Source organism: Ursus americanus, chromosome 19 (assembly GCF_024610735.1).
Source record: "Ursus americanus isolate L20-20 chromosome 19, mUrsAme1.1.p, whole genome shotgun sequence".
NCBI lineage: Eukaryota > Metazoa > Chordata > Mammalia > Carnivora > Ursidae > Ursus > Ursus americanus.
Window position 1 is genome coordinate 53323544 of NC_142145.1, and position 12934 is coordinate 53336477.

At 40.1% G+C, this 12934-nt stretch overlaps 1 protein-coding gene across 3 annotated transcripts in view; it reads right to left on the reverse strand.

Moving 5' to 3' along the window:
- The window catches only part of L3MBTL4 (L3MBTL histone methyl-lysine binding protein 4), a 416563-nt gene that overhangs the window by 112395 nt on the left and 291234 nt on the right, over positions 1–12934 (reverse strand). For all 3 annotated transcript variants that reach the window (XM_087869962.1, XM_087869961.1, XM_045781801.2), the window contains exon 15: positions 2100–2273. In XM_087869962.1, the coding sequence (XP_087726088.1) occupies positions 2100–2273 (174 nt within the window). The remainder of the gene's footprint in view (positions 1–2099; positions 2274–12934) is intronic.

Consider the following 12934-nt stretch of genomic DNA (forward strand, 5'->3'; position numbering starts at 1 on the left):
TTTCCTCGCTCTGTTTTTTTTCCCCCCACCCTGGAATTCTAGACCATGAGCAGGGTGTCATAGAGATGGGGGTAGAATTAAAGTGGGCCCTCCAGCCAATCCTGTGCAAACATTGTCATGATGGCTGCTTAAATGAAAAGAGGTCAACTGGGACTGAAGTGCAAGGAGGGCTTTGGTCTTGAGAGTGGAAAACAAAAGAAGGCTTAAGAATTCAAATTGTGCACCGTATGTCTCCCCTCCCCTCGCCCAGTTACTTACACAGCACTGGGCGTACATGAAATAGGATTTCACAGGATAGGGTCATGTGTGATTTTTCTGCTTGGTTATCAACTAACATTCTCTACTTCATCTTTCCCTCGGTCGTAATTATTTTTCACTGATCTATTTCAGTGTAAATCCCCTTCAAAATGGTAAAGCAGATAATAATATATTGAAAAGAGTAAGTTCCGAAGAGGAGTTCAAGAGAGGAGAGGCCATATATCCGTGTTTGCTGAAAAGAAAGGCTTAGCTAGCCTCAGAGAATGTGGCAGTTTAACAGTTTTTTTTAAAAGCGGTTCAAAGATCTGTTTCTTCTCTCCGACTTTTGACATTGAGGATGAACACCTAAAATATTTACAAGAGAAACTGACTAAGTTTTTACTTGGAAAATAAAAAGGTAACAGAACAAAAAGAATATGAGCAAAAGGATGGACTGGTCTCTATAATTCTGGGAAAAATAAATACCATTCCTTGGAAAACAGTTTTTAAAAAAAGCAAAGGAAAAACTTCTTCCTCAACTGGGACATGGAAAGATGCTGGAGCTCTCAACTACTTAACAGTTGTAAACAGTGTGGGCGGGAAAAAAGCAGTCAAGAACAGCAAGACCCTGTGAAGTTTCAACAAGAGAAGTGGGTGTATAACAAATAAAAAATGCAAGATACAGCTACGAAATTAGGCATGTGTATCCATAGGAAATAAATGGTGCAGTAAAGGAGAGCTAATCTGCACAGTGGTGCAGAGATCAAAACCAAAATCCGCTCCTCAACAAGGAGTAGTCACCCAAATACGCGATACCAGCATTTGCTTGAAAAAGAACAAAACCCACCCTTTGCATCAAACTCTCCCAATGGACAGGTCTCCCCTTGGGAGGGAAGTAGCAGCCTCGCTCGGACCGAAGGCATAAATGGGCAGAAAGTTATTCCAGTGGAAGCTCGGCTCCCACATGATGAGAGGCGCGCGCCTCTTCCTTCCACACAGTGCTGAATGAAAACAGCAAGGCTCTGGAGGTTGGGGAGAAAGAGCAGCCCCCCCTCAAGTCGCCACTCCTGCAAAGCTCGCACAGGGAGGTCTACTGTCTCTCAAAGGCTTGAACGGGAGTGTCTTCTGCCTGTAGCGGGGTCTGAGAAACACCCCCTCCTCACCCCTCTGATCAGCCTTTCTTGGCTCCTTCTTTGTCTGGTCTCCAATTACTTACTGAATGTCAGATTTTTCTATGTTTATAATTCCTGGCACAGGTTAAAATACATTAAATAAGGTTGCATTTGCAGCTCCCTAGAAAACTACATGTAAATGAAAATTGGAAATTGATGCTTCAAGCCTAGATTCCCATTTAAGAACAAAAGGATAATGTGTTACCAATGAATCAACAGAGAAACTGTTCCGAGTAAGAAGAAATCCTATCGGAGGTGCACCTGGATTAACAAAGACAAGACGGATATCAGGCAGGACAGGAAATCCTGGTAGGACTGAGTGGATGCAAATACTCCACATCTGAAAGAGAGCCCGTCTCTGAAACCATCCCACAGAAACAAGAGGTTTTCAAGGCAAAAGGGAACCTTATGGAATTTTATAGATGAGATGTGCTTTCTTATCACTCACATGTAATACGTACGTTTAGAAAGAGGTGAATCCAAAGTTTTGAGAATGAAGACATAAATTTTTTTTTAAATGAACATCAAGTCTTAGATGAATTCTATGAGCCAGTGAACATAATAATATCCAAAACCAAACATAACATTTCAAAGAAATATAAGGAACTACGTATTACTATAAAAAATGTTGCTCTTTTACTATTCTACGTGGCTTACTTTCTGGTTTACATTTTTTCAAAAGTTCCTCACCTGGGCTGACTGTTCACCTTTTCAGGTTTTCCACTGAAGTTCAAACTGCAGAGGTTCTTCGATTTCGAATGTGAAGAGTCAGATTCCAAATTTGCCTGTGTTTGTTCTCTCAGACGATCATGAAGAGTTGCCTCCTTTTTCAAGTTCATGTCTGAATACGGGCAGCCAAAAGCACTGGTTTGTATAAAAATGAGCACAGTTGTCAGTTTATGGCGATAAATCAGGAGTCCACCATCACTGGAGCAGACTTACATCCAAATTTTAAGAACTGAAGGGAAACCTTCTTCTTTCACTGAATATATCCTATTAAGTTTCTTTTCATATTGCCCTTTGAAGAAATCTCACGTTCCAGACCACAGTCACTGATCAGCTGAGGATGACAGGTAGTCATCAGCACATATGGTTTTTACAATTTTGGAAACTTAAAACATCTAAGAATAATGTAAAGATGTGCTTTTGGTAGAGTAATGGAAATGTTATATAAACACTTGATTCAAAGTTTGATCCTCTGATATTTATGTCCTGATTTGACTACCTACATCCCCAAATACTACAGGTCATGAAAAATATTCACCATTATCAGAGAATATTATGCTTTTATTTCTTAATGTTCATGCATCCAGAAATACTCTATCTGTATTTCTCTCAATCCTCCTGAAACCTGCTAGGCAGTGTTCTGTTTGAATGTGAAGGAACACCTGCGGTGGAAAAGGAGAGACCACAGGAAAGGCTGAATCCCCAATCTTGGATGTTGTTTGGAGCCTAACTGGCCAGGGTCTGCTGGGACACGTGATCTGATTCTTTCGACAGACTGGTAGTCTCTGTCAGACTTCTGTGCCCACATCCCTGTCTCCAAAGAAGCCCCAAACTTCTTCTGCTGCTTAGTAGTGAGGGAGCCACTATTATGGAAAGCACAGGGGTGACGGGTCACCTGCAGGCAACCCCAGGGGAAGGTATTTCATACTCAAGCTTCCGTTTCTCTCCAGTTAAATGGGAAAATCAGACCCAATTCTAAGGGTTGTTGAAACCATGATAAATCACACACACACACACACACACACACACACACACACACCACAACATGGCAGTTGTTACTATTATCATAGTGTTATCATCCTCTCCATCTAGGGAAGCACATAGTCAAATGCATCAATATCTAGGCAGTCTGGTCTTTTTGAGGAATTTGCTTCTAATTCACTGTACATTTGCTGACATATGATACATAATAAATTCTTCTTGGGTGCGTGAACGTTTTGTTATATTAATGACATGATAAAATCAGGGACCAATGCAGTTCTTCCTCTATTTTCAATCAGATGGAGTTTTCCAAGGAAAGCCCATAAGCAATCTAACTCCAGAAGGCCTTTAGTACCAACCCGTATCTAGAATTGATCTTCTGGACGACACCAGCCTGACCCAACAAGCCAGAGAGAATCTGAACGGGTAATAGGGACGATCAACAGCCTTTGCCACAGACAAGAGGGCCCTCTCTACATGCATGTTCTGTAGTTTGTAATACTTGGCAATGATTTATTGGCTTTTTCAGTTATTAATTCGATAATCCATTAACTAAAAATCGGCTACAGCATAGGCATTTTAGAGAATATAAACCTAGTGAAGAAGTTAAGATGTATTTATAAGTAAATACAATTTATAATAAGAACAAAAAAGCTACCTCTACTGAGTGTGTACTATAGGTCCATTAAAATTCAAGTTATTTCTAATATTTATTACTAAATACCCAAAGGTGGTATTAATATATTTATTGTGTGGGTAAGAAAACAGTCACACGCAGGACAAGCAACTTTCCCAAAGCTGCTTGGCACTTTCTTGAGAAGCCTCAGAAGAGATCACTTAACTATCAGCAGCAACCAATCAGGTGGGGAGAAGGGGGACACGGTTTCTAACATCATCAAAAGAAGAAACACGAGAGGAGTGTGGTATAATTTTTGTGCAAAGAGAAGCCGAGGCAGGTGTTTTCAGGGCAGAGCAGTACTTTGTTTGCTGTGACTAATGGCTAGGGGAAATGTGTCAGCATATGCGGGAGTCCTGTGTGAGAAGCAAAGATGTGATAAAGTACTGTTTCCAATAACAACGCAGCAGGAGTGATCTGTTTAAGCTGCAGCATACGAAATCTAAGGGAAATTTTAGAAAGAACTTTCTGCAGATAAAAGTTGAAAGGCATGAGGCTATCCTAAGGGAAACTGGGAAATGTTTACTTCAAGCACACTGGAGTTTTCATTAATATATCTACTGCTCAGAAGCTTTGCTATCCATCTAACACATACTCTCAAATTGAGACTTTTAAATGGCACGTTGCGATCATGAATTTTCTTAATTTTGTACCATCCCCCAGCATAATTCGTGTTGCGTGGCACTGATGTCTTCCCAAGCTTGTTTGTCCAGCACTGCAGACAGCTGCCACAGACCCTCTTGCTCAGGACTCGCTTCAGCGGACAGAAATTTGGGTTCCCTCAACCTTCGCTCATCAATCAGTCCCTCTATAGTCATTTAGTCACTTGCTTGTTACATCTTAATTCCGTTCTAGCCCCTCTGCGTCTCCAGCAGCGAGGAGTGGAACACCCCGGGCGTCTCTAGAATGGAGCATCTCCTGATTGCACAAGGCGAGCCCGGTGAGAACACATCTCCGCATTGTACAGATCACAGTGAAGCGTGAAGTGCTAAAGAATATATTAAACGACAAAAACTTATGTGGTGAAAAACTTGAAGGAAGATAATGATGGGAGATGGAAGTACCAAAGAAGAGGGGGTGTTAACATCTCAGGTACAGTGGTCTGCGCCCTCTTCAACCTGCTGCTGTGCTGTGAACACATTTCCGGCGCGTGCTTGTGCTCTTCACAGAGAACAGTTATGTTACAGAGATGGCATCCCCACGTTTGGCCTGCTTTTTCGCAAATGTAGACCCTTCCTCGTGTGCGTGCGTGTGTGTGTGTAACAGCATGCATGTGCATAATTTGACATAAACCTAACACATAGGAAAAAATCCACTGAGTTGGTTGTCTTAGGTGTGATAAAACTTTTTAATTTTTTAAAAATCTTTCTTTTTTTGAGAGATTTTATTTATTTAATTGGAAAGATAGAGCAGGGGGAGGGACAGAGGGAGAGGGAGAAGCAGGCTCCCACTGAGCAGGGGGCCCGATGCAGGACTTGATCCCAGGACCCTGGCATCATGACCTGAGCCGAAGGCAGACGTTTCACTGACTGAACCACCCAGGCGCCCCATGATAAAACTTTTAAAACTTACTTTTGGTTTAGCTAAATATTGGGGAAAGGAGGTTCTGGAGATAGTCTCTTTAGAAAACTATTGACAAAAGCTGAAATTTCTATGGCCGAAAGCTGTGTCGGTCAAGGTAAAACGTCAGCTTCTGACTGATGGGAAAGTAGTACATTCAAATTCCAGCTCATTAAGGCCAGGACGGGAGGTGTAGAAAGTACGGGCTGAGGGGAAGCACTGAGCAGCAGTGCGCAGACGTGGTGCCTTTGACTGAGCAGACTGCTCTTGGCCCTCCGTAATGAAGGGGCTGTTGGCTGGGTGCAGGAAAGGAAGGAAAAGACAGCAGGAACTAGCCAACTGACCCATATGAAAGTGCAGTTTCTAAAAGACAGCCAAATATCTGAATTTCATATGGTTCGACCAAATCATTGGTGAAAAATGTCAGCCCCAAGCTCACCAACAGTGGCAAGGCATGTGAACAGAGGGTTAACACTACGCAAAGCAAAAAGGTACCAGACAGTTGCGGACAAGTTTTAAAAGAGATTTTCTGATAGATCTAACACTGAGGTCCTAGCAGTCCTCTTCGTAAACAGAAAGAAACATAAAAATGATGGGAATTAAAAAGACTAGTTTTGGGATGCCTGGGTGGCTCTGTGGGTTAAGTGTTTGCCTTTCAGCTCAGGTCATGATCCCAGGGTCCTGGGATTGAGTCCCATGTCGGGCTCCTGGCTCAGTGGGGAGCTTGCTTCTCCCTCTGTCTGCTGCTCCCCCTGCTTGTGCTCTTTCTTTCTCTCTAACAAATAAATACATAAAATCTTTAAAAATAAACAGATAAAATAAAATAAAAATACTAGTTTTGCTTTTCAGAACATTTAAGCATAATGTTAACATCTGAGGATAAACAGAAAAGTAAAAGTAAATTTTATCAGTATACATATTTTTTATTTAGGAAACCGTCCCGTACTGCTTTTCAGAACAGCAGTGCTGACTGTCTTTGAGCTGCCACAGGGAAGGGCTGGACGCAGCAGCACCTGGCAGCTGAGGCTGAATCATTGCTTTCTGTGTCCAGTCCAGGACAGCCCTCCATCTTTGAATTATCCTCCTTCCTTTTGTGCATAGGTTGGTGAGTTTCCTTGCACTCCCAAGACCAATCCTGATCCAAGGCCAAAGGTCATTTGCTAAACCCAGTCTTTCATTCTAGGGTTCAAAGGTCCACACCTGAAGCAGTGCCCAGTGCGGACACCCGTGCTCATGCCTTGTTCACAAGTCTAGGCAGCTTTGTGGGCTCCAGGTCTCCTAGAGAGGCATGTGCCTCAGTCCTTGTTCCTAAATGCCTCATCTGCCGCTACAGCTAGAATTCGGGGGCCCTGCTGGGACAGAAGCCTTATATTCCCATTTTCTTCTTGGCCCCCTCCCAGTACAGTATTTCTGCCTCCCAATCCCAACCCAAGAGCGAGGATCCACTTTGCAGATACCACCCATCCAGTCCTTCACGCCCAAGCTGCAAATTTAGTTTCCGCTTCTCTTTGACTACCCTGTTCTGCTGAAAATAATGGACCATGCTCTGTCAAATCCTGGGCGGTGGCCAGTTTGGGCTATAAGATTATAACTGAGTTGTCACGACTTACATAATGGTAGCTTCCCAACCCATGTACAGCTGCACCCTAAGGGCAACCAGGAGGGGCCTGGGGAGCCGGAGTCCCAGGTCAGTGCTTCCAGCCTTGAGCGGCCTCCTCCAGACTCTAAATCCCTTCTCGTTCTCAAGTACTGAGTATCATTTTCTTTCTGTGACATGATATGAAAATGTTGGGAAGCAGGACAAATTTCAGCAAAACAGCACAGCTAAAATAGCCCCTTTAGTGCCACACCCCCAAACATGAACGAAACCACCACCACAGCGGTCAGCGGCACTTCAGGAAGAGCGCCAAGTCGCTGACCACCTTTCTCCTGATCCTGAAAAGCGAAGTTGCCAGAAACAGACAGTAGCTCCCAGGAGGAGCCCTGCTCTAGGAACATGCCCTCAGCTAGCCCACAAATTAGAGACAGTTCTTCTCCCATGCAACTGACCTACCCCTCGACGAGGCCTATTGTGTTTTAGATTTTGTCTCAATTATTTTACTCGCCAACTATATACTCTTCCTTCCGTAACCTAGAAAAGACGACACATAAGAATCCTATCTGAGCTGGGAGATTAGATTCTAAGTTTCTTCCTCTACCTTCAAAAGATTAAGAATTACTTGTGGGAGTGGGCGGAGGCCTCCTATTTGGAAGCATTCATGGAAGAGATGGTCTGAAGGGGCTGCCTCCCCAAAACAACAGGCAGCAGGGAGGCTCTGAATGGCCGCCTCTGTCAGATCCTCTGAGAGGCCACAGAGACGGCGCAGAGAGAGGGAGTCGGCGAGGAAATGCGAAGGAGCTAGAAAAATAAATGGTGCCTGCCTTGCGATTCGGCCTTGGGCCCCAAGGCGACAGGAACCCCTCCTGTGGCAGGTGCCTGGCATCACACGGGTCACCCACAAAGAGTAGCACCCCCATCCCACACTGTTTCCCAGTAGACTCAATGCTGTTTGTTCTCACTGTCATTTGACTTTATGAAAATAAGCTACTCCTTTTCAGGCTTTGATACGTGGGTAGTCTAAACTTACCCAGTATAAGAATGTGAAAGGAACATCTTTTATTCTTAAGAAAATACTGCTGTTTCAGCCAAATGGCACTGAAAGGCATGCTGAATGCTGAAATGCAGTTTGCTGAAATTATGGAATACCTCTAATAGTTTCTACAGAGACTTCTAACCTGACTGAAGTTGTTGATGATTTTGCTTCTATGAGGATGGAAAATGAGCACAAACAGGTTGTTCATCACAACTGCTGACCAAAGACAACAAAGCAATGTTCTCAATGCCGGAAAAAAAGGGGCAAGTACAAATGATACATGTTGGAGTACAGACCCGGAAGAAAGAAACATCATAGTTTAATATCTACTGAGGGTGTAACACGATTTCTATTATAGTGTTCTCAAAGACAGGGATGGGCAAAAACCAACTGCTGGAGATGGAAGATTCTAAGGTCTTGGGGCTAATTTTCTTCAAATTCAGTGGTTTTAAAATGAAGTTGCCCCCTAAAATAAAATAAAATAAAATAAAATAAAGTTGCCCAAGACAAATTATGGGTAAGTTTTCCCTGATTCTGACTAGTTTTTGCCCAGAAAATAGCTGATACCATCACTTCATTGTCATTAAAAATATTAAAAAATTGAATGCACACTGTAAGCAAAAAGTATAAATACTAAAAACCTAAGTTTCATAAGTAGAGTTAAAAGAAATCGACAGCTACGGAACTCAGAGTTCAAAAGGTTGGATAAAATAAATTTGGTTCTAAAAACACATTTCTGTGGGGGTAATGTAGCCCGTGAAGTCATGCTAAATATCATGAACTTGCTAAAATGGGCAGTTAGGAAGGCAAAAGAGAATTACTACGCCCACAGAGCACCGTAATCGGTTTAGTAGAGTGCCAAGAAGCACAGGTTTAAGAATTGGAGGAAACTGGATTAAAGCTTTTAGCGCCAGAACCTCGGGCAAGCTATTCAATCTCTATTTTTTTTTACTTCTTCATCTATAAAATGGTGATGACACCTTTCTTACAAGGATTTTTGTGAAAACCAAATGAGACAAATCAGGTGAGGTCCTGGTATCATGACTAGCACAAATTAAATGCTCATGAATTTTTTATTTTAAAAAGGTCTGGTCTGATGCAAAAATATAATACTAATGATCCTATTTCTTGTGGTTATTACATTTTCAGTTTTATAATTTTCTTCATTGCTTAAAGCAACTTTACTGATATATGACTGACACATAAAAAGCTGTACATATTTAATGTATGTAAGATGAGGAGTTTGGGATAAATACATACCTGTGACTCCATCACCACCAAGGCCATAAATATATGCATCACCTCCAAATTTCTCCTCCTGCCACCTTTAGTATTTTTTTTATTTTTTAGTGGTAGGAACATTTAATGTAAGATCTACTCTGTTAGAAAATCTTAAGTGTACGTAACAGTATTAGTTATAGGCCTGTGCTTTATAGTAGATCTGCAGTATTGATCTTGCGTAACTGAAACGTACCTTTTAACCTGTCACCTCTCCATTTCCCCCGCCCCCCCGACTTCTAGCATAAGCCATTCTACTCTCTGCTTTTATGAGTCTATTTTAGATTCCACATAAAAGTGATATCACACCATATTTATCTGGCTTATTTCACTTAGTATAATGACCTCCAGGTCCATTCATGTTGTAAATGGCAGACTAATTTTGTTTTACGTACATGTCACATTTTTTCAATCCATTCATCCACCGATGGACACTCAGGTTGTTTCCATATCCCGGCTATTGCAAATAATGCTGAAATGAACAAGGGAGTGTATCTTTTCCAGATTCTGATTTCAATTCCTTTGGATATACACCCGAAGTGAGATTAATCGGTAATGTGACAGTACTCTTTTTAATTTTTTGAGGAAATTCCATTCCATTTTCCATAGTGGCTGCACCATTTTACATTTCCACAACAAGGTACAAGGATTCCTACTTCTCATCCTCATCAACACTTGTTATTTTTTAATTTTTATTATAGTCATCCTTACCAGTGTGAGGTGATATCTCATTGCGGTTTTAATTTGCATTTCTCTGATGATGAGTGATGTTGAGCACATTTTCATGTGCCCGTTGGTTTTCTGTGTGTCCTGCTTGGAGAAATGTCTATTCAGGTCCTTTGTTCATTTTTAAATTGGGTTATTTGTGGCGTTTTTTGTGATTAAGTTGTATGAATTCCTTACATATTTTGGATATTAACCCCTTATCAGATATGTATGGTTTGTAAATACTTTCTCTTATTCTGTCAGTTGTCTTTTCAGTTGTTTGTGGTTTCCTTTGCTGCGCAGAAGCTACTTGGTTTGATGTAATCCCATTTACTAAATTTTGCTTTTGTTGCTTGTGTTATTAGTGACACATCCAAAAAATCATTGCCAAGACAAATGTCAAGGAAATTTTTACCAATGTTTTCTTCTAGGAGTTTTAATGTTTCAGGTCTTACATTTACGTTTCTAATTCATTTTGAGTTGATTTTTGTGAATGGTATGAGTCCAGTTTCATTCTGCATGTGGATATCCAATTTTCCCAATGTCATTTACTGAAGAGACTATTGTTTCTCCATTGTGTACTCTTGGCATCCCTGTCAAAGATCAGCTGACCATGTATATGTGGGTTTATTTGTGGGCTCTATTCTGTTCCATTACTCTATGTGTCTGCTTCTATGCCAGTGGCATGCTGTCTTGATTACTATGTTTTAATTATATGATTGTATAATTTGAAATCAGGAAGAGTGTATTGCCTACAGCTTTGTTATTCTTGCTCAAGACTGCTTTGGCTACTCAGGGTCTTTTTTGGTTCCATATGAATTTTAGGATCGTTTTTTCCATTTCTTTGAAAAATGTCATTGGAATTTTGATAGGTATCGCACCGAATCTGTAGATAGCTTTGGGCAGTATGGATATTCTAACAATATTAATTCTTCCAATCCATGAACGTGGGATATCTTTCCATTTATTTATATTTTCTTTAATTTCTTTAATCAGTGTTTTATCATTTTCATTGTACATATCTTTCACCTCCATGGTTAAATATATCCCTAAGTACTTTACTCTTTTTGATGCTGTTATGAGGTTTTCTTAATTCCTTTTTCAGATAGTTCATTGTTAGCATATAGAAACAGTTTTTCAGTGTAGTCTTTAGGTTTTCCATATAGAAGATCATGTCAACTGCAAACAGAGATAATTTTACTTCTTCATTTCTGATTTAGATGACTTTTAATTCTTTTCTTGCCTAATTATCTAGGCAGGCCTTATAGGTTTCTGTTGAACACAAGTGGCAAGAGTGGGCTACCTTGTCTTGTTCTCACCTTAGATGAAAAGCTTTCAGCTTTTCACCAGGAGTAAAACATTAGCTGTGGACTTGTCATGTATGACCTTTATTATGTTGAGTTATATTCCTTTTATACCTAATTTGTTGACAGTTTTTATCATGAAAGGATGCTGAATTATGTCAAATGCTTTTTCCGGACATGTTATGATCATACAATTTTTATTCTTTATTCTGTTAATGCACATCACATTTATTGATTTGTATTTGTTGAACCACTCTTGTATCCCAGGGATAGATCCCACTCAATCATGGTTTATGATAATTTTAATGTGCTGTTGAATTTGTTCTGCTAGTATTTTGTTGAGGATTTTTGCATCTATATTCATTAGGGATACTGGCCTATAAATTATTACAGTGTCCTATATTGGTATTAGGCTTTGGTATTAGGTAAATACTGGTCTCATAAAATGGGTTGGGGAAGTGCTCCCTCCTCTTCACTATTTTGGAAGAGTTTGAGAAGGATTGAAATTAATTCTTCTTTATTATTTTTTTTTTTTTATTTTTTTTATTTTATTTTTTTTTTTTTTTAAAGATTTTATTTATTTATGTGACAGAGAGACAGCCAGCGAGAGAGGGAACACAGCAGGGGGAGTGGGAGAGGAAGAAGCAGGCTCCCAGCAGAGGAGCCTGATGTGGGACTCGATCCCGGAACGCCAGGATCACGCCCTGAGCTGAAGGCAGACGCTTTAACGACTGCGCTACCCAGGCGCCCCGAAATTAATTCTTCTTTAAATGTTTGGTAATATTCACCAGAAAGTCATCGGATCCAGGGCTTCCCTTGCTTGTGAAATTTTTGATTACTCATTCAATCTCCTTACTCATTATTGATCTGTTCAGATTTCCTATTTCTTCATGATTCGGACTTGGAAGGTTGTATATTTCTAGGAATTTATCTTCTAGGTTAGCCAATTGGTTCATATGTAGTTGTTCATACTAGTCTCTCATGATCCTTTATATTTCCATGGTTGCAGTTGTAACGCCTTCTCTCTCTTTTCTAATTTTATTTAGTCTTTTTTTTTCTTAGTCTACTAAAGTTATGTTAATTTTTTAAATCTTTTCAAGAAGGTAACTTAGTTCCACTGATCTTTTTATTGTATTTCTAATCTTTATTTCATTTATTTCTACTCTAATCTTTACTATTTCTTTTCTTGTGCTAGTTTTGGTCTTATTTTGTTCTTTTTTCCCCCCTAGTTCCTTGAGTTATAATGTTAGAACGTTTATTTAAGATTGTTCTTTTTCCTCCATGTAGGCATTTATCAATACAAACTTTCCTCTTCTACATTTGCTGCATCTCATAAGTTCAATGTATTGTGTTTCATTTTCATTTGTTTCAAGGTTTTTAAAAAAAATTTCCCTTTTGATTTCTTCTTTGAACTATTGGTTGTTCAGGAGTGTGTTGACATTCACATAGTTCTGAATTTCCTCCTGTTACTGATTTCTAAGTTTCATACTGTCATGGTTGAATACTTTATATAATTTCAATCTTAATAAATTTTTTAAGATTTGTTTTGTTATGTAACATATGATCTATCTTGAAGAATGTTCAAAGTGTGCTTGAAAAGAATGTGTATTTTGTTGCTTTTGGATAGAATGTCCTGTATGTGTCTGTTAGCTCCATTTGGTC